The 22,986-nt window shown below is 58.4% G+C and overlaps 1 protein-coding gene across 7 annotated transcripts in view; it reads left to right on the forward strand.

Moving 5' to 3' along the window:
* The window catches only part of CFAP74 (cilia and flagella associated protein 74), an 84,220-nt gene that overhangs the window by 10,851 nt on the left and 50,383 nt on the right, over positions 1–22,986 (forward strand). For all 7 annotated transcript variants that reach the window (XM_055382619.2, XM_055382653.2, XM_055382656.2 and 4 more), the window contains exons 2-10: positions 2,333–2,418; positions 4,286–4,370; positions 4,579–4,722; positions 6,200–6,298; positions 7,745–7,849; positions 17,480–17,653; positions 18,631–18,741; positions 19,600–19,702; positions 20,779–20,936. In XM_055382619.2, coding sequence (XP_055238594.2) covers positions 2,352–2,418; positions 4,286–4,370; positions 4,579–4,722; positions 6,200–6,298; positions 7,745–7,849; positions 17,480–17,653; positions 18,631–18,741; positions 19,600–19,702; positions 20,779–20,936 — 1,046 coding nt within the window. In that variant the 5' untranslated portion in view covers positions 2,333–2,351. The remainder of the gene's footprint in view (positions 1–2,332; positions 2,419–4,285; positions 4,371–4,578; positions 4,723–6,199; positions 6,299–7,744; positions 7,850–17,479; positions 17,654–18,630; positions 18,742–19,599; positions 19,703–20,778; positions 20,937–22,986) is intronic.

Genomic DNA, 22,986 nt, shown 5'->3' on the forward strand with positions numbered 1-22,986 from the left:
TCAAAAAAATAAAAGAAAGTTAGCCATTAAATTTAATTCTCACCAGAAAAAAATAAGTAAAGAGTTCATGATTTTAACATTGTTTCTTTTTTTTTTTTTTTTTTTGAGACAGTCTTCGCCTGTCGCCCAGGCTAGAATGCAGTGGCGTGATCTCGGCTCACTGCAGCCTCCGCCTCCTGAGCTCAAGCAATTCTCCTGCCTCAGACTCCCAAGTAGCTGGGACTACAGGTGCCTGCCACCATACCTGGCTAGTTTTTGTATTTTTAGTAGAGATGGGGTTTCACCATGCTGGCCAGGCTGGTCTCAAATTCCTGACCTCAAGTGATCTGCCCACCTCGGCCTCCCAAAGTGCTGGGATTATAAGCGTGAGCCACTTCGCCCGGCCTGTTTCTTAAGTGAAATTATTTAGTTCCAACATCTGGACACAGAAGATTCGGTACCAAGAGTTCCACACGAGCAAGCTCCTAACATTCCCAAAATGATAAGCAAAGTGTAATGATAATTTTGAAATTATTTAAGAATTGTTTTTGGACCAGGCGCGGTGGCTCACGCCTGTAATCCCAGCACTTTGGGAGGCCGAGACAGGTGGGTCACGAGGTCAGGAGATCGAGACCATCCTGGCTAACACAGTGAAACCCCATCTCTAATAAAAATACAAAAACATTAGCTGGGCGTAGTGGCGGGCGCCTGTAGTCCCAGCTACTCGGGAGGCTGAGACAGGAGAGGGGCATGAACCCAGGAGGCGGAGCTTGCAGTGAGCCAAGATCGCGCCACTGCACTCCAGCCTGGGAGACTGAGCGAGACTCCATCTCCAAAAAAAAAAAAAATTGTTTTTGGTGCCAGATGTAGTGGCTCAAGCTTGTAATCCCAGCACTTTGGGAGGTTGAGGTGGGTGAATCCTGGCTGAGACCAGGAGCTCAAGACTAGCCTGGGCAACACAGAGAGACCCACCATCTCAACCAATAATTTGAAAATTACCTGGGCATGGCGGCATGTGCGTGTAGTCTTAGCACTTGTGAAGCTGAGGCGGGAAGATTGCTTGAGCCCAGAAGTTTGAGGCTGCAGTGAACGGTGATTGCATCACTGCACTCCAGCCTGGGCAACAGAGTGAGACCCTGTCACAAAAGAAAACAGAAATTGCCCAACAGTGTTCCAGAGTATCCCTTTACACTCCCACCAGCAACGCGTGACGATGCCAGCCCTTCCATAGCCTTGCCAGTGCTCACTGTTCGCAGCGTTTTGATTTCAGGCATTTTTTTTTTTTTTTGAGACGGAGTCTCGCTCTGTCGCCCAGGCTGGAGTGCAGTGGCGCGATCTCGGCTCACTGCAAGCTCCGCCTCCCGGGTTCACGCCATTCTCCTGCCTCAGCCTCCCGAGTAGCTGGGACCACAGGCGCCCACCACCATGCCCGGCTAATTTTTTCTGTTTTTTAGTAGAGACGGGGTTTCACTGTGCTGGCCAGGATGCTCTCGATCTCCTGACCTTGTGATCCGCCCACCTCGGCCTCCCAAAGTGCTGGGATTACAGGCATGAGCCACCGCGCCCGGCCAATCTCAGGCATTCTACTCAGCATATAATAGTATCTCATTATGGCTTGATTCATATTTCCTTAAAGATACTGATGTTACACAGTTTCACATGCATATTGGCCATTTGTATATCTCTTTTCTTATGGAATTCCAAATCTTTTGACATTTTTTTTCTTGAGACGGAGTCTCGCTCTTGTCCCCAGGCTGGAGTGCAGTGGCACGATCTCGGCTCACTGCAACCTCTGCCTCCTGGGTTCAAGCAATTCTCCTGCTTCAGCCTCCTGAGTAGCTGGGATTATAGGCACTTGCCACCACACCCGGCTAATGTTGTATTTCATTATTTTAATTTGGTATTTGCTGGTGGGAGTGTAAAGTGATACTCGGGGATACTGTTGGGCAGTTTCTTTTTTCTTTTGTGACAGGGTCTCACTCTGTTGCCCAGGCTGGAGTACAGTGGTGCAATCACAGCTCACTGTAGCCTCACCATGTTGGCCAGGCTGGTCTGGAACTCCTGACCTGAGGTGATCCACCTGCCTCGGCCTCCCGAAGTGCTGGGATTACAGGCGTGAGCCACCGCGCCCGGCCTCTTTGACCTTTTAAACTGGAGTTTGGACTTCATGTGGTTGATAGGAGCTCTTCATGTGTTCCAGATGGAAGACCTGTGTCAGATATGTGTGTGCTGCAAATATTTTTTCCTAATCTGTTGTTTGTTTTCTTAATGCCTTCTTTAAGAGAAATGGTTAATTCACCGTTTTTTAAATCTATGATTTTATTGATCTATATTTTGCGATCATCTTTTGCAGCTAATTTCTATCTTCCAGCATGGAGGATGACGGCAGCCTGCTCCCCGAGGACGAGCTTTTGGCCGATGCCCTTCTTTTGGAAGATGGTAATAAAGCTTCTTTCACAGTAACACAAGTTTCAGCAACAAGACAAACAAATGACATGCTTCGTAGTAGCCCTTTAATTCCCTTTATTTCTGGGAGAGGGTATCTTTTACACTCATTTTTTCCTCTCAAAGAGGGAGCTTATATTATTGTCTTTATCTGAAAGAAAGATAAATTGTGGCTGAGATGTTGAAGGCGGCAGACCATAGTTTTCTAGTTTCCAACATCAGTATTGAGAAATCTGATGCCATTTTTATCCCAATCCTTTGAATGTGACCTATTTTTGTTTTCTTTTCCTGGAAGCTGTTTTTAAAAAATCTCTGATGATCTGAAATGTTACTGAGACGTGCCTTGATTTGGTTCTGGTTCTGGGCACAGGCAGGCCATCGCAATCTGGGAACGCATTTCCTTCCCACCCCCACCCCACTCCCCACCCCGTTTTGGGTTCTGTTGTGTGCTGAGTCAGCTCCTGGCGCTGTGTGGCCCTCTCCCCCCGCCCCCCGCCACTGTCTCCCTCTCCCGCCCCCCTTGTGACTGTGGCTTTCTGCCTTTTCCATCACTTTTACTGAGTTTTAATGAAGGGAAGAAAAACTGTGTTCCCTTGGCCGTGTTTTGCCGGAAGTCCGCTGTCATCTTCTGAGATAGTGACCTTCAGCCTCTTTTGTCTGAGAACCCCTTTCCATTCTTAAAAATTATTGAAGACCCAGACAACATTTGTTTATGTTGCCTGTATCTTTCCATACTTACTGTATCAAAAATTAAAGCTGGAAACATTTTAATACGTAGCCACTTAAAATAGCAATAACGAACCTATTGGCGGTAACGTTAAGAGTTGGGTTTAATGGAAGACAGCTGGAGTCTCAGAGCTGTCTGTTGTGACGTCACCTGTCATGCGGCCTCTGGAAAACGCCACTGTCCCCTCTCATGGGAAGAGAGTGAGGAGACAAATGGCGTGCGAGTGTGATCATGAAGACAGTTTTCACCTTGCAGGCCCTGAAAGACACTAAGGGACTCTCGGGGTTCCTTGGATTTTGCTTTGAGAACCATCAACTTAAAGCGTGTCAAGATTTATCCTAACACTGGCCGGGTGCGGTGGCCCACGCCTGTCATCCCAGCACTTGGGGAGGCCGAGACGGGTGGCTCACTTGAGGTCCGGAGTCCAAGACCAGCCTGGTCATCATGGGGAAACCCTCTCTCTACTAAAAATATAAAAATTAGCCGGGCATGGTAGGACACACCTGTAGCCTCAGCTACTCGGGAGGCTGAGGTGGGAGGATCCCTTGAACCTGGGAGGCGAAGGTGGCAGAGAGCCAAGACCGCGCCACCTCACTCCAGCCTGGGCAACAGAGACTCCACGTCAGGTTCATGACTACGCCGAACGTCACGTTGAGGTCCAAAGGGAGTGGGTGGATGAGCAGAAGGAACACTCGGGGGCCGTAGGCAGGTGAAAAAGGATTTTATTCAGCAGCAGCTCTCCCCAACGGCTTTGTCTCACACCGTCCGCCCTGTCCTGGCTGGTTAGTCTGGCGGCTCCCACACACACAGCTGCGGGGCCGGCTCTCCCTTGACTTCAGGGTCAGCAGCTTAACTCTTTCTCTGGACACCAGCCAAGCGGTGCTGTGCCCTTGCTCCCCGCTGTCCGTCTGCAAAGATGGACGTCCCTGACTCTCTCTCTCTCTCTCTCAAGGCGCCAGCGCCCCAGTCCCACTGAGTCACCCAGGCTGTTTACCTCTGCCTGTGCCTGCGTGGCTGCAGTGCAGCAGGTTCCTTACACCCTGTCCCAGAAAAAGAAAAAGATTTATCCTAAAACTTCAGATGCAAATGTTTGATCTGCTTTTTTTTTTTTTAAACTCTTGCCTTGATTTCTAGAAAGAGGTGAATTAGAGGATCCGGAGTTTGACATCAAATGTCTTCTACAGGAAGCTGAGGATGACGTGGACCCGGGACACAGCAGGTGACTCGGAGGATCGGGGGTGGGGGTGGGGGTGGGGGGGTGGGTGAAGGGGGCGGGGCGGCTGCTTCCTCCCTCCCACAGGCTGTAGCTCCCGCAGCTCCCGCCCTGAAGCAGAACTGTCAGGCACCTACCCCGGCAGGCCACACCGAGGAATGAGTTCTGAGCCTGCAGCTGGGGTGGTGGCAGCTGACGTCCTTTTCATCCTAAGCTCAGTGAAAGAACTAGATACTGATGCTGATAAACTGAAGAAGAAAACAGCTGAGGACAGAATGCAGGCATTTCACCTGCGGCAGAACCTGAGCGCCCTGGATAAGATGCATGAGGAGCAAGAGCTTTTCATTGAGAAGATGAGGTGAGCTGGGGCTGAGGCCGCTGCACCTGCACCTCTTGATGCCCCCCAGGCCGTGACATGGGTGCAGCAGGGGTGGTCCTGTGCCTGTCGTCACCCTGAGGGCCTGCAAGGGAGGATCCCACAGGGTCTCCATGGAGAAGCAGTTCTGCAAGCCCCACCCGGGAGCTGGTGCCCAGCGCTCCCAGCCCCCTTCCCACAGAAAAGGCGGAAACAAGTGGCCCCGCTGCCCCCAGCGCCACCCAGAGTTGCCACCTGTCAAGCTTTCGTTGTAGCTTCTTTCTGTGTTTGTGTGTGTTTGTATTTTATATCTATGGGATTTTGTGCTAAATTATGTTAAAGCAAATCACAGACATGAGACTTCACTCCTAAATATTTCAGCGTCTCCTAAAAACTAAAAACACTCAGCTGAGCGTGGTGGTGCACGCCTGTGGTCCCAGCGACTTGGGAGGCTGAGGCCAGAGGATGGCTTGAGCCCAGGAGGTCAAGGCTGCAGCAAGCCTGGGTGACAGAGCAAGACCCTGTCTCTAAAAATAAAAAACTGAAAGACAAATGTTCTTCTGCATAACTTCTTGCCCATAACTCGGGCACCTAACTTGGGTACTTCACCCAGGGAAACTACGATTTCCCTCCTCGGCTCCTGCAGTGCCCATGTGTTTTCCAAGTGACCGTCATGGCCGGGCGCGGTGGCTCACACCTGTAATCCCAGTACTTTGGGAGGCCAAGGTGGGTGGATCATGAGGTCAGGAGTTTGAGACCAGCCTGGCCAATATGGTGAAACCCCGTCTCTACTAAAAATACAAAAATTAGCTGTGCGTGGTGGTATGCGCCTGTAGTCCCAGCCACTTGGGATGCTGAGACAGCAGAATCGCTTGAACCTGGGAGGCGGAGGTTGCAGTGAGCCGAGATTGCGCCACTGCACTCCAGCCTGGGTGACAAGCGAGGCTGTGTCTCAGGAAAAAAAAAAAGTGACCTCCAGAATTCATGCTCTGGGCTTTGCTCCGTTGTTTGTACCTGAGGCCAGAGTCGCCCCCAGGAGCTACCGTGTGAACTGGATTCTGTCCCGGCCCATGCCCCACTGGTGATCTGGGCCTGCCTGTCCCGCTCTCTGGAAGATGGTGGAGGAGCTCCAGCTCCTCCCCTCCCGTGGGCCCCAGACCTCCCACCATGTGCCCTTCACACGCAGGAGCGCGCTTGTTTATGCAGACCCAGGTTCCCTCCCGCTCCTGCACCGTCCTCGGCCCTGGGGAGCATGTCACCTTCGGGTGGGGGCCACACAGCTGCCCCTGGGCAGTTTTCCAAAAATGGACGACAAGACCCTGCTTGTGTGGCTTGAAGGTGTTAGAGAGACCCCTGGCCTAGGTGAGGGGGGCTCTGGGGGTCTGGCTCTGCCTCACCTGGCCCCATTGCCACGCCCACTGTCACTTTGGAGGCTGGAGTTTCAGGGAACCATCATCTGACCTTTGCTTCCCTGTTCCAGAGGGGAGCTGCGCGCCTGTCGGCAGAGGCGGGACCTGATCGACAAGCAGCAGGAGGCTGTGGCAGCCGAGATTGCCAGAGAGGAAGAGGCGGGCAACATGTAGGTGGCCCTCGCCAGGGGGCAGGGAACCGGGCATGAGGTCAGGGCCAGAGGTTCACTGGTTCACCCAAAGTGAGGCATGAAGCACCTGCTGTGTTCAGGCCGATGAAGAGCCCCAGTGTGAGGCCACAACACAAACATGCAGAAGCACGTGAGGTCGGCACTGCTGGGGCCTGGAGGGCGCCGGGGCCGGATCTCTGGGAGGCAGGGCCGAGTGGGTCAGCAGTCAGGGGAAGGCCTCTTGGGCCACTCTTGCCTGGAGCAGCAGGGTGAGGCAGCTGAGGGCGAGGTGAGAGGTGAGAGGCCTACATGCGTCCCACACTCCCAGGCGGGAGGGGCCTGGGGGACGCTGGAAACGCCAACACTCACCAACAGGCATTGCTCCTGGAGCCTGGATGGCTCCATGGCTGCAGCTCCGGCCTCGCCTCACCCTCTGGGGGCACCAGGTGCCTGCAGGGCCTGCCGAGGTCAGCCCAGCCCTGGAAGGCCCCAGCAGGGTGCCCGTCCTGGAGGGGCTAGTGCAGCCATGGGGAGCAGAGGGCCAGCAGCCTGGGGCAAGGGAACCAGCAGGTCCTCCTGGCCCTGAAGGGTGAGGGGCTTTGGGCCACTGCAACCTCTGCCCCTCCAGGTTTAAGCAATTCTCTGCTGCAGCCTCCGGAGTAGCTGGGATTACAGGCATGTGCCACCACACCTGGCTAATTTTTTTTTTGTATTTTTAGTAGAGACAGGGTTTCGCCATCTTGGCCAGGCTGGTCTTGAACTCCTGACCTCGTGATCCACCCGCCTCGGCCTCCCAAATTGCTGGGATTACAGGCGGGAGCCACTGCACCCAGCCCTCTGCAGGGTTTTGACCTGCCGCATTCCTGGACTGTGGCACCCAGGATCTAGGGGTGACCGCCATACCCAGCCAGCTGCTCAAAGCCCACCCCCCGTGTCCACGTGGCCGGGACCTCTGGCCAGCATCACACTGTGCCGCTCTCGTGGGCAACCGCCCACTGCCCGGGAAGTGGTCTCTAGGAACGTGGCTGGGCTGGCACTGGATGTGCGCTGGGGTGGATGATGCCCAGGAGGGGAACAGGAGGGAGGGAGGGGACCCAGGGCGCCCTGACGCGAGGGCTTGGGGCTTGTCGCACGTGCTGGGTCCTTTCCGGGTCAGAGGCCTGGATGGCTGCTGCCCCCAGGGGCTTCATGCAGGGGCCACTGAGGGTCCAGGCAGGCTCCCCAAGCCCTCACTCCCCCTGGGGCTGTGCCATGTGGGCACTGCCTGCCCAGTGGAAAGGGGCATGTGGAGAGCCTCCCGCCAGCCCCACACTCCATCGGCTAGGGGGCCCAGTGCCAAGATTTCCCTCCTGAGGGAGAGGAGGCCAGGGAGTGCCAGGTGAACCTGGATGGCCCCTGGGTGACTGAGGCCTGACACACGCCCGGCCTGTCCCTTCACCACTGCAGGGCCACTGTGGGCCGTCTCCAGGCCGTGTCCAGACGCCTGTTTGCAGAGCTGGAGAACGAGAGAGACCTGCAGTCGAGGACTGAGGCCGTGCTGAAGGAGAGCGAGTGAGTCGGTGTGCAGCCGGGACTGGCAGCAGGCAGGCCCCAGAACGGTGCGAGTCCTTCCCATCTGGGGGCAGAGAGCAAGATCTGGGGGGTTTTGCACCTGACCGGCAAACTGCCGGGAAGTGGAAAGGGGACTCGGTGAATGCAGTGGTTGGAAGGATTAGTCTTCATGTTGCCTTTTTCAGTTTCTCTGGATTTGTTTATGTTCCTAGGAACTCCAAAATCAGGTTCTTTTTCCTCTTTCCTCGTTTCTCATGCTTTGTGCTTCCACAGAACAGCGAGCTGGGTTTTCAAAACCCAGGAGAGAGACAGCTGCCTCGTCCTAAATGCTTTCCTGTGGAGTTGGGTTGGATGCGTCGAGTTGCCTTTGGCGAGTTTGGCAAGAAGGGGTTTGGGAAGGTGCACGAATTGCTCAGGGCGACTGAGGGGACCCTGAGCTGACCTCAAGTAGGACTCCCAAACCACACAGCCCCCAGCCCCGGGAGCTGCAGCCAGGTCCATGACATCCACAGCACTGACCCTGCACGTGCCCGGGATGACCTAAGCTTTCCAGCCTGGGCGGGGCAGGAGGCACAGAGAGGGCTGAGTGCAGGCCTCAGGCCACCCCACCCCTAAGAGTGCCCATGCTGCCAGCCCTCATGCGACCTAACATCTCAGCCTCACTCCACTGAAGACACCACTGAGCTTTGACCCAGTCTCTGACCTGCACTCACTGTGATGTAGTCACGACCCAGTCTCTGACCCACACTTGCTGTGATGTAGTTTCTGGCCCAGTCTCTGACCCGCGCTCGCTGTGATATAGTCACGACCCAAGCTGGTGTCCCGTGCCCTGCACTGTGGCCCCACCTGTGTGGGCAGTGGGAGGGGTGCAGGGGAGGACAGGACGCTGAACCCAGCTGTGGCTGAGCGTGGAGGAGAACACTGTCCCCTGCGACCCTCCTTTGACAACTGGCTCTGTCCTGCCCCTCTCACTGCTCAGCAGCACCTGCGCCAGGGTGAGGGGCTTCACAGGGCTAATGAACCCCAGAAGGCCTCACTTTACTAGGTTGCTGTGATTGTCCACTTCTTTAAAAAAAAAAAAAAAAAAAAGTTTTTGGGCCGGGCCCAGTGGCTCATGCCTATAATCCCAACACTTTGGGAGGCCAAGGCCGGTGGATCACCTGAGGTCAGGAGTTCGAGAACAGCCCAGGCAACATAGCGAACCCCTGTCTCTACTAAAAATACAAAAATTAACTGGGCGTGGTGGTGCATGCCTGTAATCCCAGCTACTCGGGAGGCTGAGGCAGGAGAATCGCTGGAGCCCAGAGGTAGAGGTTGCAGTGAGCCAAGATTGCGCCACTGCCACACTCCAGCCTGGGCGACAGAGTGAGCAAGACTCTGTCTTTTAAAAAAAAAAAAAATGGCTGGGCGCGGTGGCTCACGCCTGTCATCCCAGCACTTTGGGAGGCCGAGGCGGGCGGATCGCAAGGTCAGAAGATTGAGACCATCCTGGCTAACATGGTGAAACCCCCGTCTCTACTAAAAATACAAAAAATTAGCCGGGCATGGTGGCAGGTGCCTGTAGTCCCAGCTACTCGGAAGGCTGAGGCAGGAGAATGGCGTGAGCCCGGGAGGCGGAGCTTGCAGTGAGCCAAGATTGCGCCACTGCACTCCAGCCTGGGCGACAGAGCGAGACTCCGTCTCAAAAAATTAATAAATAAATAAAGTTTTATTTTGAAACAATTCCAAACTTACAGAAGAGCTGCAGAATGGCACCAAGATCCCCTGTGCCCCTCGGCCCCGCATCCCACAGCCATCCCTGAAGCCCATGTGGCGTTGTGTCAAGGGTGGCCCCTCGCCTCCCCCAGTCAGAAGGAGCCTCGGTTCTTCTGTGACAGGCGGACGTTGCGGTTCTGAGGATTGCAGGCCAGGGGCTGTCGCGCACAGCGCCCGTGCTCGATGCCCCTGGGGGTGATGACCAGTTCCTCGGGTGTCCTCTCATGGGACACGTGATGGCTGCCAGCCCCGCTGTGGGGCCGCTGGCTTCTTCAGTGCAGCGACGCCGTTCCCTTGGAAACTGATGCGTAGCTTGTGGGCAGAAGCTTTGAGGCTGGGAAATCCCGCTCCGTGTCCCCTTTCACACGAGCGCTGGCATCCCTCCGTGTTTCTTGCCAGAATTCATTCCTGCTGTGATGGCTTCTAAGGGGTGAGTTTCCAGTTGCACCATCCCTTCCTATTAGTTGGCTTTCCACCGTTAGGGGAGCGTTCCCCCTCCGTGATCGCTCTCCGTGTGGGCTGGGGGTGCTGTGTCCCTGTGGGTATGATCCGGCCCATCAGGATTGGTCTGGGTGCTCCAGCCACCTCGCGTTTGGCGGTGGCATCCTTCCGCATCCTGCGTTCGTGTCTGTCGCTCTGTGGGCATTTTCGGGCACAGTGAGAGGCTCAGGTTCCCTTCTTCTTCCCTGCCCTTGCCTGGACCCGGCCCCTTAACCGTCAGTAGTGGTGGGAAACGCGCGCAGCTCTGCTTGCCTGTATTGAAAACCACCCGTTCACATCTGTAACTCCAATTGCAACCAAAGCCGCAGGTCTGTTTCACCCCCCTTCTCTGATGGTGCGAACCCTGCCTCCCACCACCCTCATTTTGGGCAGGTAGTTGCCCCATCCCTACCCGCAGGTGGCCCCGAGCCCCGGGAGCCCACCTGCCGCCCTCCTCCTGTGGGCCCGGCTGCTGCCGGACTGCCCGTGGACTTTCCTTTAAGTCAGCTTTATCTGGGTCTAATTTGCATGCAGTACAAAGCATCCGGAACATTCTCTGCTATCTTCAGTGGGCAGCCTCACCCCACCAGGCAACCTCTGGTCTGCTCTCCTCCCAGTGTTAAATTTTCTAGGACTTCACTCCAGCGGATGTTTGCAGGGCGCTCCCCGGTGCCCGGCTCCTGGGCACAGCCTGAGGCATGGGCCTCATGCATATGGGTGCCCCCGTGTCTGTCCCTGGCGGGGTGTCCTGCATGTCCCTGCGTGTGACCACGGCTGGGTGTCCTGCATGTCCCCGCGTGTGACCACAGCTGGGTGTCCTGCGTGTCCCCGCGTGTGACCACGGCTGGGAGTCCTGCGTGTCCCCGCGTGTGACCACGGCTGGGTGTCCTGCGTGTCCCCATGTCTGCCCATGGCTGGGTGTCCTGCGTGTCCCCGTGTCTGTCTGTGGCTGGGTGTCCTGTGTGTCCCTGTGTCTGTCTGTGGCTGGGTGTCCTGCATGTCCCCGCATGTGACCGCGGCTGGGTGTCCTGCGTGTCCCCGTGTCTGTCCGTGGCTGGGTGTCCTGCGTGCCCCCGTGTCTGTCCATGGCTGGGTGTCCTGCGTGTCCCCGTGTCTGTCTGTGGCTGGGTGTCCTGCGTGTCCCCGTGTCTGTCCGTGGCTGGGTGTCCTGTGTGTCCCTGTGTCTGTCTGTGGCTGGGTGTCCTGTGTGTCCCCGCATGTGACCACGGCTGGGTGTCCTGCGTGTCCCCGTGTCTGTCCACGGCTGGGTGTCCTGCGTGCCCCCGTGTCTGTCCGTGGCTGGGTGTCCTGCGTGCCCCCTGTCTGTCCGCAGTTGGGTGTCCTGCGTGCCCCCACGTGTGACCGCGGCTGGGTGTCCTGCATGCCCCCGCGTGTGACTGTGGCTGGGTGTCCTGCGTGCCCCCGTGTCTGTCCGCGGCTGTGTGTCCTGTGTGCCCCCGTGTCTGTCCGCGGCTGTGTGTCCTGTGTGCCCCCGTGTCTGTCCGCGGCTGGGTGTCCTGCGTGCCCCCATGTCTGTCCATGGCTGGCTGTGCCAGCCCCCGAGGGTCCCCGGGTTCCAGGCGCTTTCCCGCTGGGTCCCATTGGAGGCAGCGCCCCCTCCCTCTCGCAGTCAAGGTCTCCGTGGCCAATGTGGTGACTCCTTTTGTCGTCTCTGGGCACTGGGGGCACAAGGGGCACCGGATGGCTGGGTGCAGCTTCAACTTCCAGTCAATGGAATTGTTGCAGGGTCTCTCTTCAAGGCCTCCTCCCTCTGGAACGGGGGCTTCCAGCGGTAGAGCCCAACAGAGAGGGCACAGAAACGAAATAGCACGGGTGTGTGTGAGGGGCAGCTTGGAGAGCGTGGTCCCCGCTTCCAGCGTCGGCCCCGGGAGGCCTCCGTTGTGGCTCTGGGACAGGTGGCGGCCACGAGGCTGGCTGCTGCTTCGGGACCCAAACCGCGTTCTGGAAACAGCACCTGAACCTTCCCCAGCACGTGTCCCTGCTGCCACACCATGTGCGTCATCCGCAGCCACAGAACAGGCCACCCCAGCCCTTAGCCGCCTAAGGCAGCAGGCGTGATGGTCTTGGTTTCTGAGGGTCTCGGTTTCTGAGGGTCGTGGTCTGGGCAGGGGGTTGGGCTTGGGGTGTTCAGGCCAGCCCGAGAGAGACCCCGTGGAGGGGCTTCAGGCTTGAACAGCCGAGGGTCCTTGGAATCATCTTGGAGACGGGATGCTGCATGTGTCTCACACGCAGCTCTACCAGGACCAGCATCTCTGCACGCAAGGGGCCATGGGCTGGCAGAAGCGTCTGTGGACTCACGGGCATTTCCTGGCCAGCAGGTCCCAGGAACCCCCAAAGAAGGCCCTAGAGACGACCCTGCCTGCTCACACCACCTCCCGGTCCTCAGTGCCTGCGCGGGTCCCATCCCTGTGCCCAGGGGCTGCTGTGAGGCGCCCACTGTGACCTGTACTGGTGGCTTAGATACAGTCTCTCGTTCACCCGTCCTCCCCACGCGGTAAGAGGGTGCCCACTGCGTGCCAGACGCCATCCGAAGCCTTTGGGCCTCTCCCGTGAATGAAGCAGCAGAGCCCTGCCTGGTGGCGGCTGCTTCGGTGGTGGGAGGCAGGCTGTGAGCGATCACACGCGTGTTCTGCGCAGCCTCGTCACGTGACGCCTTCCCACGCCCAGCTCAGCACGAAGAGGAGGCTTCGTGTGCACCCCGCTTGGCCACATGGGACCCACGGCAGGGCGCTGGTGCCATGTCCCGGCCTGCTCTGAGGCTTCCCTGACTGCACCCGTGTCCCATCGCTGCAGTGACAAATCCGCAAACCTAACAGCTCAGCAGGACGCGGATTTATGAGCTTGCAGTTCTAGAGGTCACCGGCTCAACGCGGATCCCACTGGGCTAAGGTCACGGTGTGGGCAGGGCCGGTCCCCACGGAAGCCTCCGAGGAGAATCCACGTCCTCGCCTTTTCCAGCTCCAAAGCTGCCTGCGTTCCTCCTCCGTCTTCAAAACCAGCCGGGTCCCATCTCTCCAGCCTCCAACCTTCATCATCACCTCTGCGACTGACCACACTGGCTCTTCAGATAAACTGGACTTGAGTGGGGTCCCCATCTACTTCAGCCCTAGGGACCCCAAAATCAATTAACCACCGCCCCAAACCCCTTCCACCCATGCCCGCTGAGACACACTGCCCTGCTGCCCACCGAGGAACCAGCCCGGCTCCCTCCCAGGCCTAGCAGCACCCTAGGGCTCCACCACCCCTCCCAGGTCCAGCATCGCCCCAAGGCAACAGGGAGCCCCTCAAAGGCAGCATCCCTGCCAGGTCCCCGCACAGTCCAGAGTGCCCCTCAGTGCTTTCAAAGGGCACAGGACTCTCCTCACTGGAGCCACAATGAAGAACATGTCTTCTCTATGTGGTCACACTCACTGTCACACTCACCAACAGCTGGATGCAGTGGCTCACGCCTGTAATCCCAACACTTTGGGAGGCCAAGGTGGGTAGATCGCTTGAGCCCCGGAGTTTGAGATCAGCCTGGGAACATGGTGAAACCCCATCTGTACAAAAAATACCAAACTTAGCTGGGCGTGGTGGCGTGCACCTGTAATCCCAGCTACTCAAGATTACAGGCTGAGGTGGGAGGATTGATTAAGCAAGCCCAGGAGGTCAAGGCTGCAGTGAGCTGAGACTGCGCCACTGCACTCCAGCCTGGGCGACAGAGCGAGACACCATCTCAACAACAGCAACAACAAACTTTCCAACGGGTTGTCGCTCCAAACATTTGGATTCCTTCTTCTGCATGACTTTCTGGCATCTAGCTTTCTGCAGTGCAGGTCTCTCTTGGGTCCAGGTTTCCTCGATCAGCTGAGTTTGTGATGGGAGCTGCCTGCAGTGGGTGGGTGAGCTGGTGGCATGTCCACATCAGGTGCCCAGGCCAGCCTCGGACAGGCTCTTCCCTCTGCGGTCTGGCAGGGTTGGAATTCGTTCCCACACACCTTCCCCCATGTCCTGCTGTGTAGATTGGCTACATTCTTCTCCTCTGGGATCCTTCTCCTCTCAGTTCAGTTCAGACTTTGTTCTTGCCCCTGGGAGCACCTGGGCCAGAGAGGATGGCAAGGGGGTCATGAGGAGCTCTGACAGCCCCTCAGGGAGGTGTTACAGGGCCCCCAGGCAGCAGAGCCTGCCTTCGAGGGAGGGGAAGGCTGCTTCCCTGTGGACGGATATGCAGAGGGGCTTGGCGGTTTGGGGCACTCGCTCAGATGTGTGCAGATACCCTCAAATGTCCTCGCTCCCATTCTCAAAATCCCAATCTTTCCCAATCAGCCTCCGCTCTGGTCTGAAGGCCAGTGCCCCTGAAATTGGTCTGCTGGAACTCAACGCTATTGTTCGTCAGTCTTTGTGTCACTATAAAGAAATGCCTGACACTGGGTCATATAAAGAAAAGAGGTGGCTGGGCGCGGTGGCTCACACCTGTAATCCCAGCACCTTGGGAAGCTGAGGCGGGTGGATCATGAGGTCAGGAGATTGAGACCATCCTGGCTAACACGGTGAAACCCCGTCTCTACTAAAAAAAATACAAAAAATTAGCCGGGCATGGTGGCAGGTGCCTGAAGTCCCAGCTACTCAGGAAGCTGAGGCAGGAGAATGGCGTGAACTCGGGAGGCGGAGCTTGCAGTGAGCCGAGACCGCGCCACTGTACTCCAGCCTGGGCGACAGAGCGAGACTCTGTCTCAGAAAAAAAGAAAAGAAGTTTGGGCCAGACGCAGTGACTCACACCTGTAATCCCAGCACTTTGGGAGGCCAAGGTGGGCAGATCACCTGAGGTCAGGAGTTTGAGACCAGCCCGGCCAACATGGTGAAACCCCGTCTCTACTAAAAATACAAAAACTAGCTGGGCGTGGTGGCGCATGCCTGTAATCCCAGCTATTCAAGAGCTGAGGCGGGAGAATCGCTTGAACACAGGAGGTGGAGGTTGCAGTGAGCTGAAATCATGCCACTGCACTCCAGACTGGCGGAGAGAGTGAGACTCGTTTTAAAAGAAAAATAATAAGAAAAGAGGTTTGATTGGTCGGGGTTCTGCAGGCTGTACAGGGAACGTGATGGCATCTGCTTCTCGGGACGCCTCGGGAAGCCTCTGGAAGCCTCCAATCACAGTGGAAGGGGAAGGACCCGTGTCTCCCATGGTGAGAAGGGAAGCAAGAGGGTGGAGGTGCCACACATTTTCAAAGATCCAGATCTTCCGTGAACTCACTCATCACCAAGGAGACGGCCCACCCGTTCATGAGGGAGCCGCCCCATGACCCCAACACCTCCCACCAGGCCCATCTCCAACACTGGGGGCTCCGGTTCAACGCGAGACCTGCGGGGGACACGCATCCAAACCAAATCCGCCCTGGAGGTGACGGCAGGAAGAGGTGGGGTCTCTGGGAGATTCGGCCGTGGGGGCCCTGCCCTCGTGGGGGCAATTAGTGCCTCGTAAAAGGGCTTGAGGGAGCCTTTCTGTCCCTCTGCCACGTGAGGACACAGACAGGCACTGCCTTTGAGGAACAGGCTTTCATAGGCCATCGAAGCTGCTGGCACCTTGACCTTGGACTTCCCGGCCTCCAGAACTGAGGAATGAAATTCTGTTGTTTGCGAAGACCCGGTTGTGGGTGTTTTCCTACAGCAGCAGGAACGGGCGACGACAGCATCTGGGACAGCGTCTTGCCTCTTTACTAAGAGACCCTGCAGGCTGTTAGCTCCCACGGCCACTGGAGCACTGATCACCGGGCAGGGGAAGTGACAGCCAGCAGAACAATGACTGAGCGTTTTCCAGAACTGATGGGAGCATGAATCCTCAGATTAAAGAATTTCATGAGTCATGCGAGGGAGGAATAGAAATAACCCGCCCGTGGAAGCTCCGCGGAGTCCCCCAGACTTGGGGAGCAATGAACGCGTTGCATGACAGGACACCAGCCAGAGATCCGAAGTGACCCATGCTTCCTGGAAAGGAGCTCTCTTTAAAATTACCCCCAACAAAGAACATGGTATGCCCAGTTTCTAAAATGCAGTGACACAACCTCGATGCCAAATCCAAGTGGGCGTACGAGAGAGGGAAAGTAGAACCCGATCTCAGGAGGCAAATCAGAAAACCCCAAATCAAACATTCAACATTGAAATCCAGCCACGTGTGAGACACGCAGACACACCTCCCTTGCCAAGTTGGAGTTTATATCCTAGGAGCCCCGAAAAAGGCTCAACGTTAGAAATCCTTGACATTAACACGTTAAAAGAGAAAACCATTGAGTATCTCAATTCAACATATGTTCATGATTTTTTCAAAAAGATGTAAAGCAGACTTTATTCACGGAGGGCCAAGGCGGTGGGACCCCTGCCCCAGGCGTTGCAGTGGGGAGAGAGACTGGACTCTGCTCCACAGGAAAAGCTTTTAACGAAAGAGGAAGTGGAAATGAACATGATCACGGGTGTCTGGGACAGAGCTGTGGCACACGTCACGTGGAATGTCAGCAATGCAGTGAGGATGGCGGCTCAACGCCTGCGTCTGACCTTGTCCAGGGTTCTGATCCTCTCGTGGCCAGCCCCGGCCTGAGCCGCGTCTCCGGGTGGAACTGTTCACAGTCTCCAGGAGCGGCTCCTTGCATGCCTCCACCAGGTGTCTCTGTCCAGGCCGCCTCTCCAGCGGCTCTCACCTGGCCGCTGTTGGAAGGACGCTGTCCACATCCTCAGAAGGAACTTTCCCAGCCTGAGCCTCCACGGCACACGCACTCCTCCAACTAAAGATTCACCGGAAATTTCCCTGAGTTGTGCCAAGAACCAAGGGGCACTGTGTCATCTGGGGCCACCACAGATGCCACACTCACAGTCGAGGACAAATTCGCCCAAGACCAGGGGTCAGGCAGGTCCCCTGTCATCCAGGACATGTGGCCCCGGGCAGGGCTGGCCGACTCCACGCTCCATAGCCCCCACCCCAGGCACATTTGAAGACTGAGGGGTGGTCTTGGGTGCCAGTCAATTTGCACCAGGGATCCTCCAGCCCAGCCAAAGAGTCACAGCTGTCCCTTCCTGAAGGCCTTCCTCAGGCTGGGCAGGGCCCGCCCCAGGCCCACCGCAGCCAACGGACACGGCATCAGGCCGGCAGGTGGCACGCAGGAGTGCAGGCCAGGCTCTAGCCGGGCTGGATTGAACCCATAATGATTTTCCTGAGGTTGGAGGCAGGCAGGGCGGGCCTCAGTGTCTGGGCGACTCAGAGCGGAGATGGCCCCTAGAGGAGGGAGCTAACCCATCTGGGGTGTTCAACATCTGCCTGGAGGATTTGTCAGAACTCAGTGCCGAAACCCCCACCCCAGGATGACTGTGGGGCCCGTCTCCAGCTGCTTTGCCTCTTGTTTGAAGGAACACCATGTGGCACATCGAGATCCAGGAGGGGCGACTCGAGGCCTTCCGGACAGCTGACCGTGAGGAGGTGGAGGCCACGGGGCAGCGGCTCCAGGTGCGTGCAGCCGAGCAGCTCTGCAGAGAGCAGGAGGCCCTGGGGAAGGTGGAGCGGAACCGGCTGCTGAGGATCAGGTAAGCGGCACCCAGGCCCACCTCCATCCCTTCCCAGCAGCTTCTGCCAGCCCCTCCGCCCTCTCCCCCAGGGGTCTCCAGATTCAGCCTCGCACTCCACATCTGTCCGGATCCACCTCCACCCCTCCCTGCCTCCTCCCAGCTTGCTCCTCCACCGGGCCCTTGAGTCCTTCCCAAGTGTCAGGCACTCCCCTGCACCTGCCCAGAGCCCCAGCCCTCCCGAGATGCCGCAGCCACCATACAGCCGCTAAAGCTGGCTACTAAAGCCACGCTCCAGCGAGACTGCCCCTCCCCTTTCCCTCCGGCAGCCCCATCCTCTTCCCAGCCAGGCCATTCTCTGGGCTCCGTCCCCACCTCTGGCTGCTCCTTTGCACCCCTCCCACGGCCCCCACCTGCCGTGGCCGTGGAGCACTCAGGCCCATTCCCCACACGTCCTCTGTCATGAGTCTCCTGCTCAGCCAGGGCCCGGCCACCTCCTAGGCCAGTCCCCAAGTGCTCCACAGGCCATCAGGCCAGCTGTCCCAACCTGCCGTGAGCCTCTCTCCTCGGGACCCCCTTCTGGCCTCCATCCCCTCCCCCATCTCATTCCTTCCCTTCAGCTGCCCAGAACACAAACCCCTGTGGAATCCAGGCCCTGGCTGCAGACACAAGGTCCCCAGCCCCTGCCTCCTCCCTCCCCACAGCACTGCTGTGCCTGCACCGTCCTCTTCCCAGACCCCTGCCCAGCTAGGATCAAACCTTGCCTTTGGTGGCTCCCTGGCACTGGAGCCCCAGTAGCGTGGAGAGTTTGACATCTGTGTGGCCCACGGCATCAGCTCTCTAGGGACCCTCGCTCCTCCCCAAGGGAGGCTGTGCGGGACAGAGCTGAGCGAAAGGGCCCACGGCGTCTCTGGGACACGAGCTCCAGCCGTGCAGGGCTTGGGGCAGATGGGATGTGTGATGCTGAGTTTCCCTCTGACGGCTCCACATCCCCACAGGAAGTCCCTGCACACCCAGAAGGAGCTCGGGCTCAGGCACCAGAAGCTGCTGGAGGACGCCCGGAAGAACCACAAGGTTGCCGTACGGTTCCTGAAGGCCTCCCTGGGAAGGTAGGGCCTCCCTTCGACGTCCTTAAGGAGAAACCCAAGAATACGGGTCACTTGCTTTTGTCTTGAAATTCCCTGATTTTATTATTTATTTATTTAAGATGGAGCCTTGCTCTGTCGCCCAGGCTGGGGTGCCGTGGCAAGATCTCGGCTCACTGTAACCTCCACCTCCCGGGTTCAAGTGATTCTCCTGCCTCAGCCTCCTGAGTAGCTGGGATTACAGGCACAAGCCACCACGCCTGTCTAATTTTTGTATTTTTAGTAGAGATGGGGTTTCACCATGTTGACCAGGCTGGTGTCGAACTCCTGACCTCAGGTGATCTGCCCGCCTCAGCCTCCCAAAGTGCCGGGATTACAGGCGTGAGCCACTGCACCCAGCCTCCTGATTTTATTATTGAATCACCACCTTATCATCAAAAGCCAATAAGTGTGTATTCTTAGTGCTGAGGTACTGTTTCTTTTCAGAAGAGGCCCGTGAGACGCGCTGGGCGTGTTCCTGCCATGTCCTCGTGGCCTGGCCCTCCAGGGCATGTTCCCACCACGTCGTCATGGCCTGGCCTCTGCGCCAGCACCTTTTGCCCATCCCACCTCTTGTGTTCTCACCATTAATCACATTCCTGGTGGAAATGATAGCACCGAGGCTCCTGTAATTAACACCCCACACGGCATCGCTGTGTCACTTCCTCGGTTAAAAATGTGGCCGTTTGCGGTGGTACATGCCTGTGATCCCAGCGCTTTGGGAGGCTGAGGCAGGAGGATCACTTGAGCCTGGGAGGTCGAGGCTGCAGAGAGCTGTGATCGCACCACTGCACACCAGCCTGGGCGACAGAGCCTCAAAAATGTTTAAATGTCCTTCCTCAGAATCCGAGAGCAAGAGAAGAAGGAGGAGATGGAGTGCCACGAGTACATGAGGCGACGCATGGATGCGGTGGTGGCGCTGAAGGGCAGCATCTCCGCGAACCGGGTAGGCCCCCGCAGCCCCACCCAGCCTCTCCCTCGGCGCCCTGCCGGGGTCCGTCCCTGGGCCCCTGCTCCTTGGGAGCCAGGCCCGTGTCCTCTGGCGTCCAGGGCTGACCCGCGCACTTGGTGACCCCTGGAGTCTTCCCGAGCCTGTGCCACAGATTTGCCCACGGGTTCCGTGTGGGTCAGGACCAGGCACTGGAGTCAGGCAGGAGCAGGCACCCCAGCCCTGCTCCCATGGGGCCTGGTCTTGTTGGGGAAGCAGTGGCGTCCTCATGAGACACACGGAGGGCCTGGGCGCCTCGAGGCCATGCCCTGGGGCCAAGGCTGGGGATTCAGGCTGGGAAAATGGAGGGAAGATGGGAACAGCATCTGCAAAGGCTCAGAGGTGAGGGGCAGAGGCAGGCAGGTGAGGTGCAGGGACACCCAGCCCCACGCTTGGGATGTGTGGACAGTTTGCCAGTGGTCTCTCACAGGATCTGCAGGCGTCAACATTGGTTTAAGGACATCTGTTCAACGGCCCAGTGTGTGAGCGTGTGTGTGTGCAGGTTTGCATGTGTGTGTGCATGTGTGACCATGTGTGTGCACGTGTGTGCATGTGTGACCGTGTGTGTGCAGGTGTGCATGTGTGAGCGTGTGTGTGCAGGTGTGCATATGTGTGTGTGCAGGTGTGTGTGTGAACGTGTATGTGCACGTGTGTGCAGGTGTGCATGTGTGAGTGTGTGCATGTGTGTGCAGGTGTGCATGTGTACGTGTGCAGGTGTGCATGTGAGCATGTGTGTGCACGTGTGTGCAGGTGTGCATGTGTGTCCAGGTGTGCATGTGCGAGCATGTGTGTGCACGTGTGTGTAGGTGTGCATGTGTGATGTGTGCATGTGCAGGTGTGCATTGCAGGTGTGCATGTGTGAGTGTGTGTGTGTGCAGGTGTGCATGTGTGTGTGCATGTGCAGGTGTGCATGTATGTGCGCACATGTGTGCAGGTTTGCATGTATGAACCTGTGTGTGCAGATGTGCAGGTGTGAGCATGTGCATGTGCCCGTGGGTGCTGCTGCTGTCACCTCAGTGCTCTCTGTTTCCAAGGACACACTGCGGAAGTTCCAAGCATGGGACCGTGCCAAGGCAGAGCTGGCGGAGCAGAGGGTCCAGGCTGAGAAGAAGGCGATTCTGGCCCAGGGCGGGGATGCGTTCAGGCACCTTGTCCACCAGCGCCGGCGCCAGGAGCTGGAGGCCCAGAAGAGGTGAGGGTGGTGGCAGAGGTGCCACCGGGAGGCACCCGCCCAGTCAGTGGGTGCAGGGAGAGCCAAGGGGGTTCGGCTTCACATTGAGCAAAGCTGCTGTCTCTCCCAGGGCCCCCACTCAGGCGTCTGTGGGGCACAGGAACAGAGGCTCCAGGCTGCTACCCTTGCCCTGCCTGGGCCTGACTCAGCCTGCCCAGCCCTGCCCCTACGCCAGTCCTCGCCCAACCCTCGGCCCCTTCTCCCCTCCCAGACTCTGAAACCCCGGCCCCTGTCGAAAGCCTCCGGCTCCTGTCCTGACTTCTCACAAGGAGGGACTGGCGGGCTCTTTCCTGGCCCACCCAGAAGTCTCCAGGGAGCACCAGGCCCCTCCAGGGAACCTGGTGCTGCTGGGCCTGCCCTTGCTCACTCCCTGTCCAGGGCCGTCCACCTGGCTTCCTGCTGCCACGGCCTTGGGGCCCTCCTGGCCCCTCAGACCACCTCCCGCCAGCTTGGGTCCGTAGTGAACATGTTGCTTCTGGCTTCACTCTCTGTTCTTCTCCAAACGGGGGCCCATGTTGCCCTCTCGGACCCCCCACCCACGGGCCCCACTGGGCTTCCTGAGATCCAGACCTCGGGGCCAGGTTCCTACAAGGCCCCTCCCTCCCACTCAGTCTCGCCTTTCCCAGCCCTGCCCATAACGCTCCCCAGTGACCTCCACGCAAACCACCCTCTCCTGGGTTTTGCCCGAAGCTGCCCTCATCCCGGGAGCCTGGCCCTTTCTCCCCATCCCAGTCTCCCTGTCCACGGCCCTGGCCAATCACTGCTTAGGATCTGCCTGGGCGGGGGCTCCTGGCCCTCTCACTGGGCAAGGCATCCTCCTCTGGGTGCCACAGAGCCCTGAGTGCGTCCTCCCCACCCCCCTGAGTCACGATCAGAGTTCTCCACCACCCGTCAGCCTGCCCACCTGGGCGGGGGGGTCCTGGCAGCGGCTCCACCGCCTATATATCCCTTAGCCTGGCGCAGGCCTGGCATGTAGGAGGCACCCGGGAAGTGCAGCTGCAGTGAGTGGATGAACATCTTTAGCCCTGGTGCTACTCTCAGTGGCAGCCCCACGCCAGCCTAGAAACAAGGCTTGGAAGAAGCCCTCCGGGCAGCCAAGGCTGCTGGGGGACTGGGCTGCTAAGTGGGCAGGGCTGGGCCAGGCAGGGCTGGGCAGGACTGGGCTGCTAAGTGGGCAGGGCTGGGCCGGGCAGGGCTGGGCAGGACTGGGCTGCTAAGTGGGCAGGGCTGGGCCGGGCAGGGCTGGGCAGGACTGGGTTGCTAAGTGGGCAGGGCAGGGCAGGGCTGGGCAGGACTGGGCTGCTAAGTGGGCAGGGCTGGGCTGGGCAGGGCTGGACTGGGCAGGGCTGGACAGGACTGGACTTGGAAAGGATGGGCTGGGCTGGGCAGGGCAGGGCTAAGCTGGGCAAGGCTGGGCTAGGCAGGGCAGGGCTAAGCTGGGCAGGGCTGGGCTGGGCAGGACTAGACAGGAGAGCTTGGCAGGGATGGGCTAGGCTGGGCAGGGATGGGCTGGGCTGGGCTGGGCAGGGCAGGGCTGGGCAGGGCAGGGCTGGGCAAGGCAGGGCTGGGCAGTGCAGGGCTGGGCAGGGCTGGGCAGAGCAGGGCTGGGCTGGGAAGGTCTGGGCTGGGCAGGGCAGGGCTGGACAGGGCAGGGCAGGGCTGGGTTGGGCAGGGCTGGGCAGGGCTAGGCTGGGCTGGGCAGAGCTGGGCTGGACAGGGCTGGGCTGGGCAGGGCTGGGCAGGACTGGGCAGGACTGGGCTTGGCAGGGATGGACTGGGCAGGGCAGGACTGGGCAGGACTGGGCTTGGCAGGGATGGACTGGGCAGGGCAGGGCTGGACAGGGCTGGACAGGGCTGGGCAGGGCTGGGGTTTAAGCCTGGAACCTCTGGCTTGGCCTCTGCCCATCTGCTTCCCACTGGAGCTTGCCTTTAGCCCCAGGACCAGGAAGTTCCCACCCCAAGAGCCCTGCTGGGCAGGATGGAGTCCCCAGGAGGGAGCTAGGGAGGGGCC

This window comes from Gorilla gorilla, chromosome 1 (genome assembly GCF_029281585.2).
Source record: "Gorilla gorilla gorilla isolate KB3781 chromosome 1, NHGRI_mGorGor1-v2.1_pri, whole genome shotgun sequence".
Taxonomy (NCBI): Eukaryota; Metazoa; Chordata; class Mammalia; order Primates; family Hominidae; genus Gorilla; species Gorilla gorilla.